General features: G+C 34.3%; 2 protein-coding genes across 2 annotated transcripts; one reads left to right on the top strand and one right to left on the bottom strand.

Moving 5' to 3' along the window:
• Nucleotides 1–1,791: 1,791 nt before the first annotated feature.
• Nucleotides 1,792–5,801, bottom strand: LOC145627491 (putative galactinol--sucrose galactosyltransferase 1). Its single transcript, XM_081679882.1, has 13 exons — nt 5,549–5,801; nt 5,230–5,465; nt 5,028–5,118; nt 4,829–4,877; nt 4,612–4,703; nt 4,399–4,506; nt 4,142–4,267; nt 3,621–4,043; nt 3,387–3,528; nt 3,225–3,292; nt 2,985–3,119; nt 2,647–2,864; nt 1,792–2,539 (listed from the first exon to the last, which is right to left on the bottom strand). Exons 1-13 carry the CDS (start codon nt 5,746–5,748, stop codon nt 2,163–2,165), a joined length of 2,265 nt encoding a protein of 754 aa, XP_081536008.1. The 5' UTR covers nt 5,749–5,801; the 3' UTR covers nt 1,792–2,162.
• Nucleotides 5,802–10,147: 4,346 nt separating this feature from the next.
• On the top strand, nt 10,148–11,790 carry LOC145628334 (protein FAR1-RELATED SEQUENCE 5-like). The gene is made up of 2 exons (XM_081680615.1): nt 10,148–10,451; nt 11,162–11,790. Exons 1-2 carry the CDS (start codon nt 10,148–10,150, stop codon nt 11,788–11,790), a joined length of 933 nt encoding a protein of 310 aa, XP_081536741.1.
• Nucleotides 11,791–12,377: the final 587 nt, after the last annotated feature.

The following is a 12,377-nucleotide window of genomic DNA, read 5'->3' as shown; positions in this document are numbered from 1 at the left end:
TCTAACAACATGCAATATCATAATTATACTTGGCTGTACAAGGGAATATTTTTACTACATTATTCTGTTTAAATACTTGGTTATAGATTAAAATTTAAACATAAAGGAGCAAGGGTACTGTGACAGAGTCCACAAATTGTCTTGTTTCATTATTTGAATGACATTTTGCTAATTGTTGGAATAGGAATGCACACGTATAAATTGTTATTTTGGACTTTCCGCATAACATAAGCATCAAAATACACTACAAAATTAGTGACTTCATTCACCTAAACAAAATTAGAAAAAAATTCAACCAGTTATTTATTTGCATTATCAAAACTTGAAAGCAAAACATAAGTGAAGATTGTTGATTAAAGTAAATAAACTATTGACAAGAAAGAAAACAAAAACTGATAATCCAATTGAAGAAAACAAAAACTCGATATTCCAATTAACCATATTACCAAAATGTAAGTGACATATAATCTATCCCTTGATTCCCCTTACTTCTTTTTAGGGGTTTTCGTCTTCTTAACCTTTTGCGCTTGTTGTTTCTTTTCTGTAGCATCAGCATCAGTAGCAGCCGTAGGAGGAGTTGCATCGTATTCGTCAGGGGTGACATCCTCTTTCGGTTTCTCCAAAATACCTTCTTCACTATCTTTATCTCCATCCTTGTTGCCAACTGTTTCCTCCTCTTCATCCTCCTCGTCGTCCTTCCGCTGCTGTTTTTGCTGCAGATACTGTGCAGCTGCAACAGCCGCGTCGTCGTCCTCCTCTGTCATCATAGTATCTTCTGCTTTCCCAGCACCGTTACCATGTATGTAAAGGCGATGGCGGATGGAGCGAAACACCCAATTTAAGGTAGATATGCCAGCCAAAGCCATGACAGCTGCAAGAGAAAAGCCTGCAATACAAGTGACCAAAATGAAAGTTGGTATTATCAATAGAGGACTACATATAACCATGATTGGGAACCCAATCGCTGTCAGACTCAGTGTTACTGCCATTGTTATCCCCATTACCACCAACAGTGGACCTCCTACCACCACCGCTGCTGCCGTCGCACCAACCACTCTTCTTAACCACCCAAATGATTCAGTCTTGTCTTCATCATAACTACTAATTGGTATCATCCTTTGTTCATCACTTGCTGCCATTTCCATTCTACTTTTGCTTTCTTTCTTGTAAGTTGTAACAAACAAACTCTCACAGGTAACTAAATACTACCAAGTTATAATTGTGTTGTGAATTGGTGGCTTGATGCATGTAAGTTACAGCTAAAAGCTAATGCAGCAACCCTTGAATATATATTTATTTATTTATTTATTTTATGATATAATGAATACTTCGTATATAATAGGCAGCCTTTTGTAAGTGACAACTGACAAGTGGTATATACAAACATGCATATCGCAGGTCTCCGTGTCATTTAACCCTGAATACGTGGCATCTAACGCACCCCTTTTATGCATGCTCCCTTGTCTTTTACTTTCCAGTGCTTTTTATTTAATCTTCTCTGCATATACGGTGTGTTGCTCCTAATTTGGCTAAATTTATTTTGACAACTTATTTGAGTAATATAAGAGGGGAAAATTCTAGTTTATTTTTATAATAATTTCAAACTTTGTGTACACCAGTATACGTTAACAACAATTTAACTATGAGTGAGTGACAGTAATAACACAATATGTTTATTCTTATTTATACCAAGTATTAACGGAAACATACCCTCAGTTTAGTATTTGTATTCAATTCCAGGGAACAGACTGCAAAATATCCTTCTAGCTATTAAGATGCAACACACACTTTTTTAATGCAAGGTTTAGATAGACATGTCAGAATTGGAAAGATTAAGAACAAGTTACTCATATAATAACTCAGCCAAATTCCATGTACAATGATTTCTTGAATTGACCCTTTGATCTATAGGGTTTGCTTCATACCAATTTCCTAACTAGCAGATGTTGCAACTTATCGAACCTGACATTACAAACTAATCTGATGCTGTCCTTGAAGATTTTCATCGTCCATTGCATAAATCTAGCAGCATCCTTAACAAATTTTTAGCTGAGATCTAGTCATTCAATCTTTTTTCATGGAAAACTGATTTCCCAGGAGCAACATAAAGATCTCCCGTCATGTATGTAATGCTGAGTACAACAATTATTAAATTTTTTTGTTTACAATTCAATGCTGATATTCCAGGGGTACAATTCCTTTTCTGGAGTTCTTAATGTTAAGGTCAGTAACCCAGAGGCCTTCTCGTAATTAAAATCTATTTCTTCATCATCTACGCAAAGCTTTTTTGGTGGGACTGAGGAATATGCCCCAAATGTACCACAACCGCGAGCTTTCAGGCTAATAACAGCGCTGCCTTCTGCCTCATATTGTAAGGCCTTAACTGCACCTCCAGAGTTAAACATTTTAGTCAGACCAATTGGGGCAAAAATGACACCATTTGACAACTGCTTTGCAGGAACCACTGTGAAAACTTCATATTCTTTGGCCTTCAATGTGACAGGAAGTGATGCATTTTCAGGAAGATATACAACCTCTCCTGCAATAAAATTATTTCAAGTAGAATTGCATAAGCCATCTCACCAATTAATTGACTTGTACAACTCTCAAGGTAAACCATGAAACTGATTTCTATAAAAAGCATACCTCTAAGATGACTATATACAACACAATCTCCATTCCATCCAGCATCAACAATCTTATTAAGATAATTTACATCACGAGCTCTAATGACATCAGTAACTGCATCAGGTTGTTCGTCATGGATTACATTTGTCTTTCCATCCTTACACCAACCAGCTCCTTGGCAGTTGAAAGCCCCAATCACCCCAGTGTAATCATTCATGTTCCATATTTTCAAAAGACTTCACAGGAAAAAGTCATTAAAATACAGACAACAGAACAATGAGAAGAAAACAGGATCACATACATTTAATATGTTAGGATTTGCCTCAAGGTGGCAGCAAATAAATATTACGGAGTACCTTTTACCGTCTCTAGTAGGATCAGTGAACAAGCTATCCCTGGTGGGTCTCCCAGGCAGTTTGGCCCTCAATATAGAGCCATCAGGAAGTACAAGCTTTCTCAGTAAATCAAAATCATGGTGTCCAGGTTTGTCACTGGATAAATCAACCAGGAAATTATAAATATAGTCATATGGAAAAAATCTAGACTGATAAAAAAGAGTGATTGCTATTCAATTAATTCAAAAAGCAATAACATACCTAACATAGATTGCACAACCACCGACTGCACGAGCTGCTCCATGGTATTCAGCCATAGGGTGCAAGCTCTGCCATGGAAAATTGCAATTTCAAGTTCAATCCAACAAAAATTGAGGATAACAGAAAGAATAGGGGAAAAAGAATCACACTGCATGAACTTACATGAAACATATCCCAGTCTGGCTGCATAAACTCCCCAAGGAAAACTGTATTGTATGCAACTGAAGCAATGTGGATGGTATGTGACGCTGGATCTCTAGGCCAGAAATCATCAGATGCTCTAATAATTGCGGCCCGCTTGGCACTGAAACAGCAATGAACTAAATAAAAATGAATCCTAAAGAAGAAAGACGAAAGGACCTTAAAGAAGATGAAAGTAAAGACTACGATGAGTACCTGTATAAGCCATCAGTGTTGTGGCTCATGCAAGATATTATTCCATTATCGGGGAAATTCTTGGTAATTGAAGTCTCTAAGGCCCTGTGATATTTTCTAGATAGACTGACTCTTCCACCATGCCCAGCACCAAGTGTTTCAAGGACACTTTGGACGTCAACCTTCACCCCATCAATACCAGCTGAGGCAAGGTATGAGTGAAGCTCATCATAGAAGCTGAAAACCTTTTCAGGATTCATAAGCCCAAGTCCATTTTTCATCATGGTTACCAAGGAATTATCCCGATAATCCACATGCTCATTAGATTGAACACCCGGGGATGTTTTTGGGTAGACTAACTTGGATTCGTAATGTTCCATATCAGCAACATCGGGTTTAACACCTCCCCAGTACCCTGTTATTGCATGCCACACATAAACATACCTATAAAGCAGCACAAACTCAATGAATTTTAGAACTGAATAAGGGATTCTTATAAAAAATACAGAGTAGATAGGATGTGAAATAGAAATTGTACATACTTAATCTCATGATCTTCTTTAATTTCAGTTATAATGTCAAGGAAGCCATCCTCCACTCTAGATCCTTCTTTACCACTCTTCTGAAATTTGTGATTCTCCTTTATGTTAGTCAGCCTATTAGCAAAACTGCAAAGAAGAAGGAAAATGTACATGTTAAAAAGCAACAAGTTGCAGTCAGACCAAAGTGCCCAACTGACAAGCAAGGACACAATACAATAGGTACAAAAATAAGAATAAAAGAAAGAATGAACACTCACTTGGCACAATTATCTTCTTCACATGGAACACTATCGGAATCCATGGCTACCGATTGCCATCCATCATCAATAATAATAAACTTTGGAGAAACTCCACCCTTTTCAAAACTAAATATAAAGAATTGAGGAATACAATCAGTTGACAGATCTACAATTCCAGTCAAGCAAATCATGTCATAGGCACTTAGCTAGGGAGTGTAAAATAGTTAATACCTTTGTAATCCTTCCTTGACTCCTTGTGAGGTAACATTGGTATAAAATGCATCCCAAGTACACCAGCCAAACCAGTTGAGAATATCTGGCATCTGAACCATTTTACATCAAAGAAGTTAATTAGAACAACAACAAGATGTACACAAGTTTATACTTAAATACACAAGTTTATAATTAAATCAGGTAATGGTTTCTTAGTAGAACCTCTCACAAGTACCTTTTTTCTTTCGCGATGACAGAATGTCTGAAGATGCTTCTCTACACTCCTGCAGAAGAATGAGTATTTACATAAAGCATATGACAGCAACATACATGATCAATCAAAATAACACCAAAGGAAGATGAAAACAAACCAGAAGTGTAGAATTTCCTAAATTATTAGTAGAAAGCTAATGAGAAGGATGTTTGAAGCTTACTTGACGGCATTGGAGACGACATCAAAAGGGTCGGAACCAGCAGCCACATAGAGCAAATGAGTCCCATCAAAATTTTGAACTTGAGGGCATCCTGGAATGCCAACAGTTAGTTATGAATTATGATCATGATATGTAAAACTAATACTTTTTGGACACAAAGGAGTAATATTTAAGTTTGACATATATATATATACTAGTATACCACTTTCAAGGCATATTTGGAGCTCGTCTTGGGCGTTCTCTTGGAGCACAGCTCTAAAATTATGTTCAATGATGGGCAAAAACACAACGTAGGTTGTGGCAGCATTTGGAGCAGAGTTGTTGTTGGCTTCGAGCATCAAGAATTGAGTTTCAAAAGGAATGTTTCTTCCACAATTACCCATTCTCTGAGTCATCCACCACAATTTGAATCTGAATACGCACATAAACCGCAACCCCCTGGGAAAATAAAATCTCCAATTAGATTACGAAATCAACAAACTTTTCATCAATAATTATAAATAGAGATGGAGAAAACAAACCGGAGGTTGCCGACGGGGAAGACATGACGGCTTCCTGGAGAATTGGAAGCAACGCCGATGAAAGCTCCGGCAGAAGAAGAATCTCCGGCAGAGTGATGATGTGTTAAAAATATGTTGTGATCAAGATTGGAGAGCACCTCGTTCCCGAACACCACCAGCTTATTATCAGCCGTAACATTGATACCAGCTCCAATCGTCATCTTCGATCTTGATTATGTTTTCGAGACCACTTCCTCTCTTTTTATACTCACTTTAACCAAGGGATTCCATATATCATCATAATTCTACAAATACACAATTCAGATTTTTTTTTTTTTAATAAAAAACAATATGGCGGGAATTCAACTCCAATCCAAACTCTTTTTTTCTTTTTTGGAAGAAAAGTACACTACTTCTAAAGTGCTAATGGAGAAATGGTTTTTATAGCTAGCTAGTGTAGCTTTTTTATTAGAGAAAATCAAAAGCCAAAAGTAGAAAAAATGCTAGATTGTGGAATTAAAACTATAAATAAAATTGAATTTTCATTCTAATAAAATATTTGTTAAATTTCGAGACAATATGAAATGGGCCTGGACAACTCAAATAAAGAGGAGGAGAGTTTGGTCCACAAACAAGGCTTTGGAGCCTTATAAAGTGGAACTACCTCTCCTCTTTCTTCAATGTGGGACACTCACAAGTAATACACATTGGGTTCCAACACTCTCCTTAGAATTAGAGCACACCAGAAGTAATACACATTGGGTTCCAACACTCTCCTTAGAATTAGAGCACACCAGAAGGTACAATATAAAACTTCTTTGGGAATGAACCTGGGCTCTGATACCATGTTAAATTTCAAAACAATATGAAATGGGTCTGGGCAATCCAAATAAAGAGGAGGAGAGTTTGGTCCACAAACAAGGCTTTGGAGCTTTCATACTAAAACCAATTGGCAATAGTAGGAGTTACTCCTCTACCTTATAAAGTGGAACCACCTCTTCTCTTTCTTCAATGTGGGACACTCACAAGTGATACACATTGGGTTCCAACACTCCCCCTCACTTGTGAGTGTTCTTAGAATTAGAGCACACCAGAAGGTACAATATAAATCTTCTTTGGGAATGAACCTGGGCTCTGATACCATGTTAAATTTCAAAATAATATGAAATGGGTCTGGGCAACCAAAATAAAGAGGAGAGTTTGGTCCACAAACAAGGCTTTGGAGCTTCCATACTAAAACCAATTGGCAACAGTAGGAGTTACTCCTCTACCTTATAAAGTGGAACCACCTCTCCTCTTTCTCCAATGTGAGACACTCACAAGTGATATACATTGAGTTCCAACAATATTTAACAAATTAAGCAAAAATAAGAGGCAAGAAGCCAAAACATTTAAGAAATTAAGCCACCATAAGAGGCAAGAAGCCAAATAATTTAAGAAATTAAGCCACAACAAGAGGCCAGAAGCCAAAATAGGCAAATAAAATTAAGAAAACATCATATGTTAAATACCAAGAAAATATCTACCTCTCAATCCCTTTTGTCTTTTCTAAGCATAAATCATTATCTTGGGGGATCATATTATCTTTACTTGCCATCAACCATTTGTACACGCTCACTGTCTTCTACTACCTTATTTGTCAATTCATTGTTTTTACTTAAAACTATATCTTTACTCTACCTTGTGCATCTCATCTTCATTTTGGTTGTTACCCTTTTCAACACCACGCGTTCATCCAAACTAATTTGCATAACCCTATTCAATTAGTTAGTGTAGTGTTTAACCAGGGTAGTTGATTAAAGCTTAATTAATAGTCCTCATAAGAGCAACTCTCACCCATATTATTTTTCCTTTTTACATCCATTTTTGGTTGCTTCAATCTAGATCCAGTCAATAAATTTTGGTCACTTTGTTTCAAGTACAATATACATCTTTAGGTTTAGTAATGGCCTTGTTTGGCAAATGGTTGTTGGCTGTTGGCTGGTTCACTTGGTTTGTTTGACCAGCTGGAATGTTTGGCTGTTTATAATGGCTTTTGAAATTGGTTTAAGCTGGCTGTTTATAAAAGTGTTTGGTAAATTAATTGTTGGTTGTTGGCTGTTTATTAGATAATTTATGGGCCAACAAGCCAAAATCCAACAAAAAAACTACTCAAAGCAGCTTTTTCATTTTGGCTTAAAAGTCAGCTTTTTCGCTGACTAAAAAGCCAATTACCAAACACATTTTTTAGCTGTTTGACCATCTAAAACAGCCAAAAGTTAACCAAAAACCCATTAAAAAGTCAATTACCAAACATGGCATATCTTTAGGTTTAAGAATATTTTAAAACAATTCACGGTTATGAGTAGTGAGTATTAAAAAAATACTCCTAGTTGCACTAAGTTTGACCAAAAAAGAATCTGATAGTACGGGGGACTCGAGAATCAAAACTATCAATCAGATTCATTTCTATTTAATTATTATTTGTATACTCAGACGTGAGAGTATTATAATTTTCAATAAAATTAATTAAAATAAAGCTTGTTTATAATTTTTAATGTATAAAAATTCGACATAAGAAATTTACGGACCAGCTTAATGGGACCGTGGGAATGAGTAAAGACTAAAGAGCAATAATGTTGTCTGCCATACAACATTTTTTTACACAAAATTTACTCCCTCCCTCCCAAAAATAACGACCCATTTAGGTTGATTACGCGGGTATTAAGGAAGTTAAGTAAAAAGAAGTAAAAGTATATTAGAAAGATAAATTTACATGGGGTTTGTAAAAAAATAGAGAGAGAAAGTAATAAAATAACGGACAATGATAGAGTGACCCTAAGGGTTAGCAACCTTGTGATGTGGAAGCTTAGTTGTCACCATAATTTTGCTTTGTTGGATTTTTATTTTTTTTTTAATTTTAAGATTATATGAAGTGTTAAGCCCTATGCTAATTAATAATCAGTTAACAATTTCCCATACACCTTAATCTAGAAAACACAATAGATTCCTTCCCACCCTTTTCTATTAAACATTTCAAATTTGAATAAACACAAATACTCCATATTAGTTACTCTTCTTTTACATTTTTCACCTGCAACATTCCTTTTTTTTTTCTTTTTTGCTTAAGTTACAAATTAAAATAAATTTATGTCTGACATTTCTCAAGTGGGATTAATTGGGAACTATCATAAAAAGGTATGTGTCCATTTATAATTTGATTAGTAGTTTGTTGTATTTATTTTTTTATATTTAAATTGAGTAGTTTTTATTTTGAAATATTTAAGTTGTTAATTAGTTGGATTGTGAATGATATGATTTATATTACCATTAGCTATTCAAAAAAAAAGAAAAAAAAAATAGCATTATATTTCCTCAATAGCGTTATCTCACATTACTATGTGTGTCTAGATTACTTTGTCAGGATAAAAATTTTACTTTTGTGGTTTTTTATGAGAATTTGTTTTTTTCATTAATTAGTTTGATAGTTTTTTTTTTTTTTTTTTTTTTTTTTTTTTTTTTTTTTTTTTTAAGTATTCGTTTTTTTTAAATGAAGGTCTCAATTTTTTTATTTTTAATGAAGTAGATGAATTATATTTCACTCGTAGTACGGAGTAGTCTGTGTTTTATAATGCTTCAAAACAATTTTTTTTTTTTAAAATGAAATAGACAAATTATATATTAGTAGTCTGTCTTTTATAATGCTTCAAAACAAAAGTATGTTTGTTAATACAATGAATGAAGCTAATAGTTTTTCTTTTTTTTAATGTAGATGGAACCTCCAAAAGACTTTGACTTAAATATTGAATACTCAAATAGACAAGATGAAAATGAAATCGTGTTTAATGTAGAAGATGAATGTGATGATTCCAATGATGAGTTTGATCTAAACTTTGACAATGGAGAAGACATACATTCTAATTTTGATGACGATGAAAGAGAACAAAATGGTGATAATTTGGACAATGTGATGCATGAAGATTTGTGTGATGAAGAAAAAGATATCATTCCTCCATATGTTGGGATGGTGTTTGAATCTGCCGATAAAATTATTAATCATTGTCATGAATATGGGCATTTTGTTGGATTTCAAATAAGAATTAGAAGCTCTGAGAAAATAGAAAATTCGGATATTGTGACTCTTGATTGTGTCATTGAATGAAATCGACATATACAAGACTATAGTGATTGTAAGAGATTAAGGTTAGTTTGTTCAAAAGAGGGCAAGTTTAAATCAAAGGCAAACAGTCCTCAACGAGCAACTAAATCTACTGCTACGGGATGTCAATTCAAGGTAAATGCATCACTTTGTTCCGATGGTTTATGGAAGTTAACTAAAGTTCTTTTGGAGCATAATCATCCATGTAATCCAAATAATTCCAAATTTATGAGAAATTATAAATTTATTAGTGAGCAAAATAAGAGAACGATTTTGGAAAATGATACGGCGGGTGTTCCTATTGCCAAGAACTATAATTCATTTGTTGTGAAGTATGGTGGTCATAACAATGTTCCTTTTGATGAGAGAGTTGTCGTAATTTGATAAGTAAGACAAGAAGACTAAGTTTACAACATGGAGACTTTATTGCGATGAGGAGACATTTCTCCAAAATGATATCAAGTAATTCAAATTTTTTTTACATGTATGACACCGATGACAGTGGCTCGTTGAGAAATGTCTTTTGGGCGGATGGTAGGAGTAGAGCGGCATACAAAGATTTTGGAGATGTTGTATCATTTGATACTACTTATGTCTCAAATAGGTATAAGATGTCATTTGCTCCATTCATTGGAGTCAATAATCATGGTCAATCTATCCTTTTTGGTTGTGCATTGTTGGCCGGAGAAGCGACTGATAACTTTGTGTGGTTGTTTAATGCATGGATGACATGCATGTCCGGAAAAGCTCCTAAGGGCATCCTAACAGATCAATGTCAAGCAATGGGTTAGTATTTCTATAAAATTATACTTCCATAATAATTTGTAAGTTCTTTGGCTTTTTTTTTTTTTTTGGATTGTTAAGCATCATTATTAAAATTGTATGAATGTAGGATAAAAGCTTAATCATATTAACTTATTTTAGAAATTATATAAATGCTTCATTAAAAAAATTAAAAAAAAAAAGGAAGAAGAAGATAACTACAAGTACTAACCACAAGTTGAACATATCTGTATCAAGTATTGTTTTACGTATTAAGAAAAAAAATTCAAGACATATCATATATATAAAAAAAATTAAATAAAAAATAGATAATGAGTGTCAAATTTTTGCTTTTGCGTATCTTTTTGAGTTAAATAGATAATGAATGTCAATTTTTTGCTGTTACGTATCATATTATAATTTGTTATGTTGTGTATAGTCATAGTATGAGACATAAGATATTTATAGCAGCGTAATTTTTTTTTTTTTTACTTAACGTATTATATTACAACGTTAACTTTGTAGGTAAATATTATACCCGCGTATTTTTTTTAAAATTAATTGTGTTAATTTTGTAGGTAATGTCGTGGCCGAGGTTTTCCCAAATACTCGACATAGATGGTGTTTATGGCATGTAATGAGGAATGCAAAGAAACATCTCAATAATCATCCCAAATGAGATGAAGTTTGTAAAGGGTTAAAAAATGCTCTTCATGATTCACTTACCATTACAGAGTTTGAAGAAGCGTGGCAAGATTGGGTCAAAATATTTAAGCTTGAGAAATATAATTGGTGTAAGGACATGTATGATTTAAGACATCGATGGGTACCAATATACTTCAAGGATACATTTTGGGTTGGCATGTCTAGTACTCAAAGGAGTGAGGGAATGAACTTCTTTTTCAAGGGATTTCTCAACATCAACACTACTCTTAAGCAATTTGTTGAGCAATTTGGATTTGCACTAGCTAAAAGAGTAAAAGAAGAGGATAAAGAGACATTTATCTCTAGTGATTCACCACTACATTGTTTAGCCGACCGTACATTTGAACATGTGTTTCAAAAACTATACACATCAAAAAAATTCTTTGAATTTCAACAAGGAGTGAAAGACATGACTTACAACAATGCTACTAAAATCTTTGATGATGAGAAACAATGTGTATATGATATCATAGTGAGGAGGAAGTGGTATGGTCGAACAAAACGCACTGTTTTTCAAGTCACTATGGATAAGGAAACATTAGAAGTAAGATGTGATTGCAAGAATTTTGAATTTAAAGGGATTATGTGTAGTCACTCACTACGTGTATTTCATGAAGAGGAATGTGATTATGTACCCGAACGATACATTTTGGATTGATGGAGAAAAGACTTTCCTAGGGAGCATCTCAAGATTCCGGTTCCATATTATTCTTTGTTGAAGAAAAACCAGAGGAGATGAAGAGGTATGAAAAATTGCAAAACACATTTGAACCCATTTCAACGGTTGCAATGGTAAATGACATGTTTTATAATGAGGTGTTAGGGGATCTTTCAGAATTAAGTGTGAAGTCACAATCCATCACGGAGGATGAGCATGGACTCATGTCCCAAAATTTGACCAATATTGGCAAAGTATATGGTAGACGAGTCCCTAAGAGTGTTGTCGTTACTCAAACTCAAGATGTTGAAATGGTTGAGAACAATGAAGATATTGACCCTGTGACCGATCCAATTGATAAAAGGGGTAAGGGTAGAAAACCAACAAAGCGGAAAGGCTATGCTAATGACCAAGATCGTAATACAAAAAGAACAAAGAATTCAACAAATGTTTCTGATGCTCCTCATGGTTTTCAAGGTTACACCCCGGTATGCTTTTCTATCTACTATAGTTTTTATCTATAAACCCTAAGAATTTTCTCTTATATTATACAAAGTTTTGATGGATTTTTTTTTATATAATGCAGT

Source organism: Chenopodium album, chromosome 4, assembly GCF_948465745.1.
Source record: "Chenopodium album chromosome 4, dcCheAlbu1.1, whole genome shotgun sequence".
In the NCBI taxonomy this organism is placed as follows: Eukaryota; Viridiplantae; Streptophyta; class Magnoliopsida; order Caryophyllales; family Amaranthaceae; genus Chenopodium; species Chenopodium album.
This window is presented reverse-complemented; position numbering and strand designations above follow the sequence as displayed.